Source organism: Psammomys obesus, unplaced genomic scaffold, assembly GCF_907164565.1.
Source record: "Psammomys obesus unplaced genomic scaffold, mPsaObe1.curated_primary_1811, whole genome shotgun sequence".
In the NCBI taxonomy this organism is placed as follows: Eukaryota; Metazoa; Chordata; class Mammalia; order Rodentia; family Muridae; genus Psammomys; species Psammomys obesus.
The window spans coordinates 5,273,026-5,290,799 of record NW_026591711.1 but is presented as its reverse complement, the minus strand read 5'-3'; the positions used below and the strand labels follow the sequence as shown (position 1 = coordinate 5,290,799).

General features: G+C 43.8%; 1 protein-coding gene across 1 annotated transcript in view; it reads right to left on the bottom strand.

The window, feature by feature from the left end:
- Chn2 (chimerin 2) overlaps positions 1 to 17,774 on the bottom strand; it is a 265,682-nt gene that overhangs the window by 21,737 nt on the left and 226,171 nt on the right. The window contains exon 7 of the mRNA XM_055611796.1: positions 5,119 to 5,196. Coding sequence (XP_055467771.1) covers positions 5,119 to 5,196 — 78 coding nt within the window. The remainder of the gene's footprint in view (positions 1 to 5,118; positions 5,197 to 17,774) is intronic.

Genomic DNA, 17,774 nt, shown 5'->3' with positions numbered 1-17,774 from the left:
GTAATGTAAATATATATGTTTTCTGATGGTCTTAGGTGAGCCCTGTGAAAAAGCCTTTCAATCCCCAAAGGGGTCGAGGCTCACAGATTGAGAACAACTGTTTTAGATGCAGTTGGCATGCAACCAAGTCCAAAGGAATCTGTTTGAAGTAGAACAACTGGATTAACTAAGTCACCACTGTCACAAACAAGCTCCTTTTATGCTAAGCACATTACAGTTTGGATTTTAAATGTTCCCCTTGAAACTCATGTGTTGAGGGTCTGGCTATGGCACTATTCGGAGGTGGTAGAGACTTTATGAGAAGAAGTTTTCCTTATTGGAAGAAGCTAGACCTTGGGGAGTGTATCCTTGAGGGGATAGAGGGATGAAGTCCTTTTCTGTGTTTGCTTCCTGGCTGCCAGGAGGTGAGCATCTTTTCTCTAACATGTAGTTTGATCCATGGTTTTCTGTCTTATTACGGGCCCCAGAAATTACAGACGCAAGAGACCATACAATAAAATCTCTAAAGCCATGTGCTAAAATAATAATAATGATGATGATGATGATAATAATAACCTTTCATCATTTTAAGTGGGTTTATTTCAGGTATTTTGTCATAGGGATGGAAAGTTGACCAATACATGTCCTATCTGTAGAGCAGTAAGTCTTAGTTAATCATAGAGAACTAAGATAACTTCCTATGTAAGTTCATCAGAAACTGAATGATTTTTTTCAAACAAAATATAACATGTGTCCTAGCAGCAGAAAGACTCCCTGGAAAAATGGGGTGGAGGAAGAGCCAGGATCTACTGATTAGTGATGACTGAGAGGGGAATCAGTAGAGTTACACAACAGATGGGAACAGTGAAGCGAGAAAAACGACAGTGCTGGGAGTAGGCTAGAGATGAACCACATTTTCTCACAAACATTGCTAAGGGACATTCCTGGCTCTGAAATGGCACAGTGGTCACAGGCCATCTTGGCTGATGGCAAGACAGGACAGCAGTGTCTTGTCTTGACATTCCTACTACTATTTTAACATGATGCCTTACATTTTTTTTTGCAGCCAGATCTGCCTACCCACATGTTTTAATGTCAACTAATAGCCATGTCATATCCTTAATGATAACGTACACATTCTCTATAGAAACAAAATAGAGCAAATAGACACTTCTGATGCAACACTCGAAATGGAAGGTCATCCAGCTGCACTGAGGTCCTCTGTGTCCTTTCTGTGTCTTTTATCCATGATGACATGCTTAATACAGCGACCAGAAAATTTCTCCACTTTCTATCAGACCAATGAAGTACCGATAGGAAAAAATAAAATAAAATAACAACAACCCTAAAAGATATGAAATTGGTAACCATGGGCCTTTAGCAGTGGTGCCTGCGTTAGGGGCTGGTACTTAGTAGATACTAATTACCATCTAAAGATTTTGTTCCATGGCCTAAAAGCCTCTATAAAAATGGCAGGCTTAAGCTCATGTGTGGAGGATACAGATGTACCCTCAGGACAAGGAAGAGGTCCTTCCTTCTTCAAGGCTCCTGGAAATGTCAGTGGCATCCTTGGAATGGGCTGAACTATGTCTTGAGATATGATTGAATGCTAACCCTTGGAAACTGAGCATGTGGCCCTTAGGAAATAAAATTTTAGGCCCTTAGGATATATAAATTAGAAAGAATATATAAATTAGAATATATAAATAAAAGCTCATAGGATATAAATTAGGAAGAGATTGTGCTGGCCTAGAATAGCCCCACACCCAGTGATTGGTGACCTTAAAGAAAACCTACAAGGATACATAAAATGGTGTTACAAACATGGAGGCAGGAGTGTGAGCCAATGGAACCCCAAGGACTTCCAGCCACATGGATAGACAGGCGAGGGCATGAAGAATCTCCAGGAGTCAGTGCCACAACTTGGCTGTAGACTCTGGCATCTAGAACTGTAAGAAAATGACTTTTGTTGTTTTAGGTTACCAAGTTTGAGGTTGTTATGGCAGAGGCAGGAACTTACTAGAGTCCTCATATATGCTACAAGCTTTTGAAAACTGGGAAAATACACAGGAATCCAGGCCTCAAAATGCTAAGTCTTCATCTGCTTTTTAAACAAATGAGGGGCCAGCCAGGTACATGGTAAAAATACATTTAAAGAAATAGCACCATTAAGCTTCAATTCATTTTCTGTTACACATCTTTAACAAGAGAGGAAGAAAATGCGGAGAAGAAAATAAAGCCAGCAGAAATGAAGACATGGAATAAAATAAATACATACACACAGAGAAAACCAAACTCAGAAACAGAGAGAAGTGAGAGACACATGAGGACCAATAATGAAGTAATATTAACAGTGTACATTGAATGAGTGGAACTCAAGGCACAGAGAAGTGACAGACTTTTTTTTTTTTTTTTTTTTTTTAATGCGCTCACGGTGAAGAAAGCAGTGGGCATAGCAATAGCAGAAGAGCTACCTGCTGATTGACATGTATTCTTTAAACCCTGCAATCCTCCCATCTTACACTTGAGGAGATTCAAGCCCATTGCCAGAGACTGTGGAGTGGTCGTGAGTATTTATCTTCAGCTGCCCTGCCATGTGCTGATGGCATGACAGACAGGGATGCAGGCTGCTGGGGCTTGGGGGGTTGCTCATCTGGAGAGTTTTAGCCAAAGGTTTATTGAAGAGACTATTCCATCTACAGATGAGAGTTCTCCCTGCCACCCAGACAACAGAGTGGAAGATTTTTCTAGTCCTCTAGAGACAATTTTCATTTGTAGTGGAGTCTTAATTTTACCACTGTCTGAGTGTAGCAGGTGCAAGGAGCCCTAGAAAACCCCAGCTTTGAATAAACAAGAACATCATTGGCAAAAATACATAGTTCTTGCATGAAGTGAGGCAAAACTCCAAAAGTATTTGCATTGGCTGATTTTTTTTTTCTTTTATCTCTAGGCGATGGTGTTTGAAAGGCAGGTGTGAGGTATGCTATTTTGTGGGACATCCCAAAAGGGCACTCTCCTAGTGTTGTGTAGTGTTTAGAGTTTCTGTTCATTCCCCATAAAGAAGTTCCCGAGTACAGCATGGATGAGGATCACCACCACCACAGCCCACACCCCAAGAACAGACCTGACTGGGAAAGAAGGCTTGCTTGCAGGTGAGGCAACAGTCTCTGCTGAAAGATTCCTAACTCAGGTAATAGTCCAGACAGGCACAAATGAAAGCTATTTGCTGATAAGCACAAAAAACACGATTATGCATTCTTGTTATTCAACACTAACACCATGACATATAATACATAATATCTTCTAAGAACAAATCAAGAAAGCTCCAGAATAGAACCCTTTAGAAGTCAACATAAATAAAAAGGAGACATAAAGTTAAGGTACGAAATACAAATTACAAGCAGCTAGTGGGGCAATCGGTAAAAGCCTGTTTTCTTCAGTTACTGAGTTATTCCTATAAGTCCCACCGCTGTATTTAGGATATGGACCAGTTTTTAGAATGTTTTCCTAAAATATCATGCTAAGTTTCTGGCTTGTAGTTGCTTGGGAGCAAGAAGAGTGTGAGGTACCTAGGCTAGAAGGAATGAATAACAGCCCAGCGAAAGCCTCCTCCGGCTCCAGCCACTCATTCCGAAGGGCAGAGGCAGGGACAGTACAAATAAAGCCACAATCAACTGCTGCAGCCGCTCCGTGGCCTGCCGGGTTTCAAAGATGTCTGGTCCCAGGAGAAGCATGTTCTCGTCTGTCCCATGGACCAGCCCGAGACAACATAAATATTGTTTTTTGTTTGTTTGTTTTTATTTTGTTTTGTTTTAAACTCTCTCTATGGCACATGAGTGGTTTGTTCTTTTCTTGGGAGCAAAGTTAGGAAATAAGAAGATTCAATCACCCTTTTCAAAGTGCCTTAAAATTAATTCCCCACTCAGAGGTCTAAGTTCAAACAAACTGGCACTGGTTTTGAAAACGCTGATCACCTACATACACATATGTAGGTTTTTAGTTCATGGGGTATATCCACCACAAAGCTATACTAATGTAATCACACTGCATCTCAGAGCAAGATCAATGGAATTTTAGAGAGGAAGGAAAGAGATTTGCAAGTCCAGCAAGACTCATCCTGTCATGCCTGGGAGTGCATCCACAGGATGCCTAAACCAGAGGTTTCTGCCAAAAGTCAGAAAAACATAGTCTTAAGGAAAGGAAAGATCACAGGGGTTAAAACAGAAAACCATAAGGAGGAAATAAATGCAGACATTTCATGCTCCAGACCAGACCTGTCACTATTTAGTAATGGGAGAAAGATTAAGATGGCAGAGAACCCAAGAACACAGCTCTCCAGCCCATCACTAAATCCAAAGGCTTCCATTCTTTCCTTGAAGGGTGGCAGGCAGAGGCCTGAGCTGCATGATTTCCAAAACCAGAAGCAGTGAGATAGAACAGACCAACACGGATGAAAATGAATAGATGCACGTATATCTTTGGGAAAATAGCAGGGAAAACCAAACAGGCCCCAATTTTCTGGTGGCAGCTTGCATCCACAGTTGGTCTAAAATGAAGATAGTATATGGGAAAAACCACTTCAAACTCCTACCAGGTCTCCCTATCTTGTTGTTTGGTCTGGAGAGCAGGGCTAAGCTTGGCCAGGCTGCTTGTGAGGTGCCCTTGGCCGCAAAGCACACACACAAGCTGGCCGTTATATCCTCACATCTGCAGCTGTCTATACAGAAACAAGCTCCTTAGAATCACTGAAAACAAAAGACAAAACAGCAAACAGGAACTGGACAATTGTTTGCACTCTCTCATAGACAGCAGTGATACCGCTTCTGGGTGGAAAAGTACTGCTAGGTTTTGCACAGAGCAAAATGCCACGGACTGGGCTGGAAGGATGAAGAGGAAGTGGGCCCGGTTCCCCGGAACCAAGTCAGTACACAAGCAGGTATTAAAGGCAGCAGCTCGTAGCCAGCTGCTTTTTCCAGCCTCCAGTTTGACACAAGGCAGTGGGGTTATGTGGAAAACAAAGGAATTTGCTGTCTTCTGCCTTTCTGACCAGAGACCAGATGGAATTCATCAAAGAACCTCTCCTACCCTGACCCCCACCCCCGCTCCTCCTCAGGGCACAGAAAGGGTGCAGACCCTTACCTTGAAGTTGTGTGTCTTCTCATAGTTGAAGTGGTTGTCGTTGTGTGTGAGGGCAGCTCTTCGGACCAGTGAGGAGATCTGCGAACAGGCAAAGAGCTTGAGAGGAGACCAAAGAAAGCCACTTTTGAATCCCACCTTTACCCCGAATGCAATGGCCAGCAGCTCCTGGCGCTTCCTGGCAGGCTTGGACTTCCGAGCTACAGCACATTTTCTCTCATTTTCCAGCCACAATTCCTGAGCGAGCATAGTGCTTGGATCTCAGCTCTTCTGCGTTTCCCCCGTGGAAGCTCTCTGGAGCCAGCAGAGTTTGGGGACTGCAGCTAATGTTAGGCAGCAGATTTGAGGCAGCTGTGCTCTGTCTGGAGAGGCCTGAGGCATGTGACCTGGAAGGGACTGTTTGAGTGATGGAGGGGGCTCTGGCTCAATAGGGATGGGCCTGCTCTGTGCTATTTCTTAAGGCTGGCATGTGCCTGGAACAATAGCACACATTCATACGTAGCAACCCCAAGATTATCTAGTCAGCACAGGGGATCAAGGAAGGCAGCAATGTGTGCACGAACACACAGACACACACAGACACACACAGACACACACACACACACACACACACACACACACACACAGGCTCATTGTTCAAAGTTCAAAGTCAAAGCTGTATCCAATTATTCTAGATCTCTGAACCTCATACTGGGCTGACCTCCAGCAGAGTAAACCTTTAAACCCAGATGATTCTTTAATCTTAAAGGGATAAAGTCACATCTATTAAAAAAAAATCCTATACTTAAAAACCTTATCTTTATTGTTATACCTTTATGGAACGGCAACAGTCTGAGCTCAGGCAGTTTATGGGAGAAGTGCAAAGCATTCGGTTGTGGGTTCAGCAAGCTCCGGGGTGAGAGGGTCAGGAGGCAAGAAGCAGGCTGCCTTGCTGCAGAATTCTTCCATTTTCCATCATCCCTCACTACTTCCCCCAAATCCCACAACTTAACTAAATCCTCTTAACTAAAGCCCAATCCCCACTGTTGGTTTTCTTTAAAACAAAGCATCTCAGATAGCCATTTTGTTAGCACCCCAACCCATCTTAATGCCCCCTTTGCCCTTAAAAACAGTGGATGGGTCTCCTTTGGGGTCATGGCTTTTGGTCCCTGGTCTCTCCATTAACAGGAGTGGGAGACTGTGATGTCTTGGGAGTACTTTAATGCAGCTAATGCCAGACAGACAGTAAAATCAATACTTTAGGAGCTAGAAAGCGAGGAGAATGCAGAAGGCTAGATGAGCAGAGACATGAATGATTCTAGAATGTCATCCTATGCACTATGAGACCTGACCCAGGGTCAGAGCAGAGCCCCACCTAAACCGCCTTGTGGCAATTCCCAAGACCCTGTGTGAGTCTCCATTTCTGTGCCCCATCACCTCAGCTTGGCTCAGAAATCCATTCTCCCATTTTGCTTTGCTACCTTTTATGATAAATAACAGCTTTTTTTTTTTTTTTTGGTCACACACAGGAACTTACACTCAGAATGTACTAACGTGCATTTACTTATGTAATCTGCAGCATATGGGTGTGAGGGCCAGGATGTTTATGGCCATTTTCTGAATGAAAATACTGAGGTGCTGAGAGGTAACATAATTTGCTGGAGGACACATCTTGTGTCAGCAGCAGAATCAAGATGAGAGTGGAAAACATCTGCTTGCAGCCCCTGAGCTCTGGGATACTGCCCTCTGCTGTCATAGTCTGCATCCAAGGCCCCAAATACTCTTATCTCAAAATTCTTAGCTCTGCCTCTTCCCATCATTCTTGCCACCTTAAATGTCAACCCGCTCAGTCACTGTGATCAGCACAGCTGCGCGCACTCCTTGTCTCCCCTTCTCTGTGTTCAGAAATTGCCCCAAGTCTCCACGATGAAGCATGTGCCAACATTGTGCACTTTCACTGCTCTCTATCTCAATATCCAGCTCATCTTATCTCTCCCCCAATTCCCATCCCAGGTCCTAGAAAATATTTTTTTCTGGCATATTCAGTTTCTCCATGTAGTAGCTTGTTCTCTCCTTTAGAGTATTACTGCACTGTAATAGCATGTTCTAGTGTTTTATGTTTAATTAATTGCTAGTCCCCCCCCCCCACGGAGATTCTTACTGTTCTACAAGCAAACCCTGATGTATACCAAAATGATGCTGTGTAAGCTTGCCTCCAAATTATCCCTAACTGGCCAATAAATGCCTACACCTGGGCAGGGCAGAAGAGAGGTAGGTGGAGTTAAGGTTCAAGGTCTTGGAGAGCAGGAGGATCATGGGAGGGAGAAGAGAGAGAGAGAGAGCGAGAGAGAGAGGGGAGAGACAGGAGAGGAGAGGAAGAGAAGTTACCATAGGTTAGTGTAAGGAAGAACCACATGGCTTGGAGGAGATTGCCCTGAGGATTGGTGATGGAGAGAAGCAGCCCGAATGAAACATGTTTCATTCTGTGGGAATTATGGATGGGATTGGAAAAATGTGGAGCTGGGAGGTAACAAGGTAGGTTAGGGGGTTTATTTCTGTCCAACTTTAGAGTTTAAAGCATATTAAAAATCTAGCAAGTGTTTGTGTCTTTCATTGATATGGCAGTGGGTTAAATAATAATCACCATGATAATTTATGAATTAATAGTAGATATTAATAAACATTTTCTACAACATTGCACCACTTAAGACCCCAACATTCAAATTCTAACTCAAATGCCACCTTTGCCAGGAAAACATTCTTACATTTCCCACTGGAGCAGCATTTGCCCTCTGAAGTTATGATTCTTCATTGCACTTTCTTGCATTAGCAGAATCAATGAAAGCTCTGACTCTCCATTATACCAAGAACTCAGGAAAGGCCTGGGTCACTTTTGGTTCCCCCTGCAATGGAATTCTTTGCTATAGCAGATAAAGCCCTAGCACATGGAGGAGCCAGAAGTCTAGAGAAAGGCGAACAATGGTGTCCCACAAGAGGTGGGATCTCACATTCATTCTAAGATCATTACTGCCCCTACAGCCCAGCTTCTAAGAACCAGGACTACCCAAGGCTGCTCCCTCCTAATAGTTCCTTTCCCTGACCAGGTCCTGAGGTTCAGCTGTCTCTGAAGGGGCTGAATGGAGGTTTGGTATACCTTACAAATGTTCCCAGTTTTAGCTTAAAGGTAAAAGCTTGGAGCCAAGGAGAAAGATGTTTCTTTAAACCTTCATTGCTAGTATATGAACACAGATGCAAGCACCAGTTCTACAGTATGTGCTAGGCAAAGTGTATGGTTATACCATTTGAGAATCAGACTAAATAACCCTTTGTATGGCAAGTGGGTAGATGAGCATCTCCTCCTTGTGGTGTACTGACAGCTGAATACAAGATTAGGTCTTCTTTTCTTGCCTGCATGTCATTGCTTATAACCAACATTTTAACATTTCTATTCGTGGCAGTGACTTCTTTTCCAGAGCATTTACCCAAACACAAGATGCATTCAGCCCTAGGCAGGAACCACACACTGTCCTTCAATGAGTCCTCTTCACAGGGAAAGAGTGTTAGCTCCCCAGGAGAATGATAGCTTCAGTGGTGACCCTGAGTCACCCTCTCACTACAGAAAAATGGTTACAACCATGGCTTGGTGATCCCCCAGGAAACGCCTTCCATGGGGGCTCTTGATCTGAGCATCTCCAGGGAAGCTTCTTAGCCCTGTACGTCCTCCACAGCATTGGTCACTGACCTCACACACACTGGATGCTGTCAGAAATCTCCATCCGACCTATTCTCACCTATACATTTCTCTGCATGTTCAATTTGAACGTAGCATCCTCCCTAGGCCGCTGACACTTGGGCCAGCTCAGCCTTTGTCGTGAGGGGTTGTATCGTATGTTGTAAGCTGTTTGGCAGCACCCATTGTGTTCTCTCCCCTCACTAGGCGCCTGTAGAAACCCCATTGGGATCACTGAAGATCGGGGGACCTGCCTCCCATGGGGCTTGCCTGGCTTAATACCATAGACATTTAAGTGTGCTTCCTACATGCTAAGTACAATGATAGATACAGTCCACGTTTCTATTCACTAAAGACTTATAAGCCTACAATGCAGTACTGTTCTAATTCCTTCTGTTCTACAGATGAGGACATATGAACTATGAGTTTCAATACCTTGCTCAAGGCCCCATATCTGGCAGGTGGGCAGTCTGTTGAAATATCTAAGGAGATCTAGGCTTCCCTTTCCACCAAAGAACAAATTTTATTATTTTTTTTATTGTATTAAATACATATAACATTTGCCCACCTTAACATAGGCAAACCAACTTACAGAGGGGCTTTGGTCCTCTTACAGGAAGCTTCTACTAAAGATACCAAGGGCAAGTAGGTATGTCTATGAACACATGGCGAATAAACTCAGTACTTTCTACTCTCTTTCTCCTCTTATAATAAGGATTAGAATCCTATCTTTAGAGTCTCTCTCTGTTCTCTACCTCCAGGATCTTGCATCCAGGAAGGTGTCCGGTAACAAGAAAACAATGGGATGTTGTCAGATGAAGATGAAGAGAAGATGAGTCAGTAGCTGAAAAGATGTGGGAAATGGCTATTTGGGGTACCCAGCATCACAGAGAAAGAGGGGACCTTAGAAGTCCATGAGCTCACTAGCTGCTTCCCCACCCACTCCTGACACACCTACCTCTCAGCTTCCGGCAGCCATGACCAGAGACTTACCTTCAGATTTCTAAGGTAGTGATTATTTTCCCACAGACCCCAAGTGTGCCCCAGTGACACATTTTGAAGGTTTGTTGAAGAGTGTCACTGTCAGTCCCTTGACTCCAGCCCTAATGTCTGTACCCCCGGGCCCTTAACACTTCTCTGCCTTCTGTTTGAGTCTCCCTTGTGTGTTTTCAGCTCAAGCGACATCCTGTCTACAATCAGTAGCCTACTACTGCTGCTTTTGCTGCCTCACAGCAGTATAGGAAATGAAGCTCAGTATTACACATGCTGGCCAGGGAGCCACAAGGCTAGATCTTTAGTATCTTACTGGTGTTTGTAGCAATTAGAAAAATGTCTGGGGAAAAATAGCTGATGACTTATTAAAGGCCTGAATGGAGCCAGTAATTCTATTTCTAGCATTCTTTTAGGCAGCTCTGAAGACAAAGATTTAAATTGATATAAGTGTGTGTGTGTGTGTGTGTGTGTGTGTGTGTATAGAGGCAGAAACAAGAGAAAGAGGGAGAGAGAAGGAGATAGAGATATAGAAACAGAAAGAGATTAACCAAAGCAATAATAATGAAAAATGAGAAAAGGCTAAAACATTCAATATAGGGAAAAGGGTAAATAAATGATGGTTTAAGCATGTAATGGTCTACTATATAAACAGTAACCAAACTCATCAGTGTGACCTCAGTGTGAGACAATTTACCTCCCCATACTATTAGCAGGGAAGCAGTCTGCTCATCCAGATACAGATGTATTCACTTTGTAAGTGAAATAGACCAAAATACTTCCCCTCACCCCGAACTTTGGAACAGAAGCAATAGTATCTCCAGATGTCACAGGCCTCTATTTTCTTCTATTTTTTTTTTTTTGCATTTTCTAAAATGATAGCTTAGTTCTGTTAAAGAGCGATTATTTAAGAAGCTATATTAGAGGGATAAGTCATGTGGATATATGGTAGGCTCTCTGTATCTGAACTACACTTGGTTTTCATTCTAAAACCTTGTTTTCTTAGGGAGAAGAAACCCAGGGTCTGTGGCTCATCACAGAGCTACTGAACTAGATCCAGAAACAGATCCAGGTCCACAGTCTCCTGTCTGAAACCCCTGGGTGTCAGACAGCTATGGAGTTCCCTGGAAGACTGGGCAAGACACCCCGCTCGCCGCCAGCCTCATGCTTTCTGGCTCAGTTTGTATAATGCCAGGCCTGAGAATCTGCATCCCTAACTTTCCCCCAGGAGGTGCTGTCCCTGGGACCCCTGACTTCCGCGTTTCACTCAGCCTGTGGTCACGTCTGATAGTAAGAACCACCCGAGAAAAGAGGCTAGCACAGCTCCTGCCACCCGCTCAAGGCTCAGAAAAACCACACCCAGGCTTTCTGGAGACAGAACCCAGTGCCTTAAGCCATCTCTCGTCAAAAAGTAATGCTCTTCTACAATTGAGAGTTCTCACTCACATGCACCTCAAGTGCTTCAACTTACACAGATTATTGGAAAATATGAAAGAATATGAAAGAATGAATGTAAAATTTGCTATTGAAGAAATGTTTCCTGCCCAAAGGAATCAGTATCTTCTAAATACCAAATCATGTTTCTATGTATGTCGCCCATCTCACCACCCTTTGTGAAATGTGAAAACCTCTATTGTGTCTTAAGATAAAAGCAAAAGTCCATACCATAGCCTCCTAAGATGTGGGCTGGCCCCTGCCACCTTCCCAGCCTTTCCTCTCACCACTTCCCTGCTGTCACCTGGAGTGTGGGTTTGAAACTAGGAGCCCCCACGCCATGCCACATGACTTTATGAGCTCAGGCACTGTGCATATTTCCCATCACAATTAAAACCCATGTCATGTCACCTGGCACCAAACAGCTACTCACTCTGCATTTTGCCAAAACGAATGAATGTTCACAGCTGCAAACTGCCTGGAGGTGAGGAGACCACTAAGGAGCTTTATTACTATCACTTTCAAACACTGATACAAAATCCAGGGGCTGTGATCTTTGGAATTTCTTCTGGATTGGACTGTCCAGTTGCTGTCATTACAAAAGGAAGCTTTGGAAATGGGTGCGGAGTTACTGTGTGTAGGACAGGCCCAGAGTCACAAGCCCTAGGAACAAGACTAGGTAGGTTTGTGGCTTGATTAATGTCACTCTATATCTTGTAAGTATAAATATAGATCTATCTGTCTATCTGTCTGTCTGTCTATCTATCTATCTATCTATCTATCTATCTATCTATCTATCTATCTATCTACCTACCTACCTACCTACCTATCATCTATTGACTGTTATCTGTCTAATCTTGATGTCTTTCTCCTTATGAGCAAGGTAGAGTTGATGTTATTATTCTATGTAGGTAAGAAGGTTGTGATGCTCTGAAGTCTGCCCTTAGGAACCCTGATGAGCTTTCTCATGGAAATCGCTGGATTCCCATGAGCAATCTACTGACATTATTATTATTATTATTATTATTATTATTATTATTATTATTATTATTATTTTCTGAGAAAGGGTTTCTCTGTGTAGGCTTGGCTGTCCTGGAACTCACTCTAGACCAGGATGGCTTCAAACTTATAAAGATCCACCTGCCTCTGCCTCCCAAGTGCTGGGATTAAAGGCATATGCCACCACTGCCAGGTCTAAGAGCTTTATAGAATAAACTTTTTCAATACTTAAAACTGTAACTTGAAAACAACTTGTGGTTCCATCTGTGGATTCTATTCCATCACGCTGCAGACCTTGGCTTGGTCCGTAAGAGAGCCATATTTTGTGAAAAAATGAACACACTCACTTTTCATCAGTGCTTTTCTTTTCATCACTTTAAATCAAGATAGCTTTGGAGTCTATAAAGAGTCTATAAAGAGGCAGGGTGCTCTCTTTTTCTCTGTATACTATGGCTTCACAACTCACATGTCTAGGAAGTTAAGGCCTGGGTAAGTAGCCAATGTCCTCTAAGTTCTAACCCATAATCCTGTCTGTAGGCATAAAGTTATTGTGTAATTAAAATACTGATTTCTGTACTCCTTCTATCTGGTTGCAGTCCCTGTTCTGAGAATCTCATGTCTCAACATGTAAACACTTCTCCCCAATTGTCCCCTGGTAAGTCAATAAAGCAGGACTTCCTGCCAGCCTGGGGAGGAGGGGAATTCAGCCTTGGGCAGATGTCTAGGGAAACATCTGAAGAGAGGAGCTGGAGCAGGGAAAGCTACAAAGTGCAAGTACCGCTGGGATGTACACTGGTAGGGAACCAGATTAGCTTAGAGGTTTAAGAATAGAATAATAACTGCTCCTTCATTGTGTTGTGAAGCTTAGTATTAAACAAATATAAAACTCTCAATTATTTGTGTGATAGCCAGGTTATGAGAGAAACTAAGGAACAAACAGTTTTATAAAGATAATCTTAACACTTGTTGCTGTGACTGAATGTGTTGAAGGCCTACTGCAACCACCGAGAAGTGTTGGAGGCAGAGGGTTGGGTCTCCCGGGTTGTACCCTTGAAGAGGATATTAGGACCTGGCTTCTCCCTTCTCTCTTTGCATCCTGACTCCCCTGTGAGCAGCTTTTCTCTGCCATGCCCTTTCTCACGATGCTATCCTGCCTCAGTACAGGCCTAGAAACAATGGAGCCGAGTAACCAGAGACCAAAACCTCATCAACCATGTGCACCAATTATTTTTTTCATCTTAAGCACTCTGTCATAGTTTCGGAGAGATATCACAGCTTCCCAGATCCAAGAACACTCAGTAGTGTGCTGTAGTTATTCATCCCAGGAGGAAAGATCTAGACTGAAGCACCTGGGGTACCTTTGTTTTCACTCTCTGTAGAACACCCTTTCACACTTTTCACACTCTACAGTGGCTATACCAATATAGCCACTATGTGCTATTTCTGTATATAATGCATATAATGTTCTGAAGCTATGAAGGCTTCTATGTATATGCAGAGTTGGGGATCTCCAAGATGGCTTTTGCTGTTTTAGAGTTAGGTCCCCGTTGGACAATTGAAAAACCAGAAACGCTGAATGAAACAAGCCCGGATTACTAAGAAGCAGAAGTGTGTTTTTTTCTTTCATCAAATACTACTAATCCAGACTGTTTGATCCTAGGGACACTGAACACTCTCTCCTGCTGCAAAACAAACCTTCCTGTTCTTCCTAAGCACTGCCCGGAGTGTTTGCTTGCTCCTTCACTTGTGAATTCTGGGTCTGAAAGAGGAGGGAGACAACCAAGTCAACGAGTCATTAGACTGCGGGCTCATCGCCACACTGGGAAAGAGCTGGGAGGCCGGCATGCCCCTGCACTCTTTCCACCTGCACCCAAGCTCAAGTTCAGCAATGCCAGTTCCATTGCATCCATCTAAGCATCTGGTTTCACATCCGACCTGGAGCTGCTGCTGACTTCCAGACCTGTGGCTTTCGGACCCAGGTAGAAAGGTCTCGGCTCTGGTGGCACATGCCCAGGTGCCACCCTGATTGTCTTCCAGGATCAAGGAGAAACACCAGAGCACCAAGGAAGGGTCTCAATACCCCTCCTAGGGCTTGCTCCACTCTGTTTAGCACAGCATTCACCGGACACTGAAGGGCCATGCAGGCTCCCAACGAACCAGAGAATCTCAACAGAACAGATGGTGGTCGGATTGCTGGTACAGGCTGGCAACGATGTCTCTCCCATATGAACTGTCCAGATGGTTTTACGGAGACCTGTGTCAGCACTTTTAGCTAACAACTGATGTTTCTTGGACACTTTGATGTGGGAACAAGGATATTCCACGCTGTGGACAAAGCACTAGGGTATGCTCAACAGCTCATACAATTCAGCAGATCTGGGATCAGCTGGGTGGATAGCAATGAGCTTAACATCAGAGCGTGTCCTTAAAGGAGACCTTTAACAATGTTAGGAAAATTTCTCGAGAGATGAACCTATTTGAAGCACAGCAGGGTTATTTGCAGGGAAAGGGAACGCTGAGTTGGAGCTCCTTAAATGTCTGTCGTATTCCTTTAGGGATTATGATGCGAAAGGCAAAATGCAAGCAGACCATGTGCAGTCTGGCGGGGGGGCAGTTGGCAGCGAGGGCCCAGCTGCTGTTTTCCCTGTGCTTTCTGTCCTTCTTGTGTTCCACATTTGTCTCGCCTGCTTTGTGTTCTTAGGTTGTTATGTGACTCCTCACCTCTGGCCATATCAAATGATTGATTGCCTTATGGGTTTTATTACAAAACACAGTTTCTGGCTTATGACACCTGATTGTATCAGAACCCAGGTGTATTCCTTGACTCTTGCTCCCTCCCTGTCATTGTCACTTAGTTGAGCCAGCTAAATTTCTGCTGGAACCCTTACATTTACCAAATTGCTTTTGTGTGTGTGTGTGTGTGTGTGTGTGGCTAAAGAGTGGCAGTTTTCAGAGAACCATTGCAGAATGCGTCTGGCAGAGCTTTGGGTGCTTAATAAAGCATGTTCTCTGCTCTGCAGGTAGAGTATGCCTGCCTTTGTCTAAAGGGGAAAAAAAAAAACAAATCAAGGTAACCCACTGGCTACTGTGTGTGAACAGTCTCAGATTCAAATGACAGAGATGCTTGTTAAATGGTTCTTCATTTTGTCACAAATAAAAACATCTCCCAATCCCTACTGTGCTTTGTACAGCGAACAATCACCCAAACAAAACAGCCTTTGATGGCATTCCCAGCTGCGCTGCTCAGACTTGCCCAGTAGAGAGAAGTCAGTATTCTCAACTGCGTACAGGGACTCGTGCATTCCACACAGAGTCACAGCTTACTTCTGGCCTTGGTAGTGGGTGGAGACTGGGATTTTCAGATTCTACCGTTTGGTAAAGCCAGCCCAACACCAAGTCTGTGACCATGTTCTGTTTTTAACCCAAGGGAGTCAGTGTGTGACGATGCTGTGGCCATGGGCATGGGCATGGACAAGAGCACAGCTACAGGCATGACCCCAGGCACGACCTGCGTGAGTCCCCACAACCCGCACAAAACCAGCTGTGGCAGCACACACCTGGAATCCCAGTGCTCCAATGGAACTAGAGGTAGGGAGAGGAGAATTCCCCAAACCTTGAAGGCCAGCTACCTTGAACTACATAGTGATGAATGACAAAAAAAAAAAAAAAAAGTGAGAGCCTGTCTCAGACAAGGTAGCAAGCCAGGGAGTACATTCAAGGTTGCCCTTTAACCTTCACTTCCATGCCATAGCGTGCATGTGAGCATGCACGCGCGTGCGCACATGCACGCACACACACACACACACACACACACACACACACACACACACACTCACGCACGCAGGCACACAGCTGCAGAGTAGAGGTAGTACTGATAGATACGTTACAAATGTCGAAAACCGTGAAGACTCCTTTGCTAAGGTTCTCTTGTTAACAGCAGAGAGTGAAGCTAGGCTGTCTGGATTGAAATTCCAGCTTCATCTTTTTTTATTTTTCCCCTGGTGGAGAAATTGTGCCCAGCGTCTCAACTTTTTGTGCTCCACTTGCTCAAGGTTCAATGTACATCACAACAGTAGGTCCCTGGCAGTGTCTTAAAGCGGCAATTTAAGTTACATTGTTTGTTGTTCAACCCAGTGCCTGGGATCATGCCGCATCACAGGTGCGCACATATGTAAACAATAAACTAACTTTCACAACATGCAGGTGATATTTTCAAAGTCTTAGGAAGGTGTTTTCCAACTAAAAATACCTTTACTTCACATGATATTAAAAAAAAAAAATTCCCTTCTGACCTGTTGTCATTCCTAAACACATGGTCACTTTAATTTGATCAAATCACTTAGAGCACTAAGAAAGATCCCGTAAGTATGTTAATCACCTGCACTAGTTCCTCACAGGCATTTGCTGGCTGAGCGTGAAGTTGTATGAAGAACGTAGGTGCTCCAAAGCAGGCTCCATCCTGAAGTAGTGTGGTATCAGAAGGAAAAGAGGCAAGATGCTTTAGGGTGCAGATTTAGGAAAACAACGATTGGGGCAGCTATTACAACTTCTGGGGCCCTAGGAATGGCAGCAGGGCTGGTGGCCTCAGACCTGGGCTCTACCCAGTGCTGCATCAGAAAAGAGTAACACGCTGTCCTGGACCAGGTGGTGGCCTGAAGCACCAGAATGGCCTCTGAACCTCTGGCTGAGCTCAGCATCCTCCCTCAGCCTCCTTTCTCACACACATGTCTGAGTGTTGGATGGAGACCATACTCTTTGTTCTTTGTGCTCCCTCAGTGCTTCCTTGGAGTCTGTGTGTGTGTGTGTGTGTGTGTGTGTGTGTGTGTGTGTAGGTGCATGTTCATAGAGGCCCGAAGTCAATGCTGTGTGTCTTCCTCTATTGCTCTTCACCATATATATAAGTATACATATATATGTATACATATATACATATATATGGTATCATGCCATATATAAATATATAAATGAATAAATATATATATATATACATATATATTTCTCATACTTATGTGGAAAGCACTTTGCTGACTGACCAACTTCTAGACTACACAAAAAGGCATCACATTTATTTTCCTTAAAATACCGACTTATTTCAAGTCATTCTGTGACAAAGATTGAACATTCCACACACATCCCAATCTTGCAGGGTTACATATTATAGCACTGTATTCAACCTATCAGCCTATCAGCATTTCCCAGATTTGCCTGCACCCATAATTAATAAATAACGTGTGGGAGACTCTATGCTTAATGTCAGGATGGTTGTATCCATCAAAATAGAGAACACAGTTGGATGCCTCCAACACAGCAATGGCTGTGCAGAGTTATGTATTCTGATTAGGCTTAGCTAAAAGTCTTGCTTTTCCCAAACAGTACACATACCAGAAGTTGGACATCGGTCTTCCATGTAGACCTGGGTGACCCTGAGGAGGGTGGATATGGGTGTTATCATCTTGTCTCTGAAATAATGGGTCATTCAGGCTAGCAGATGAGGGTTATTGCCACAGATGACAGCCTTTTAGTGATG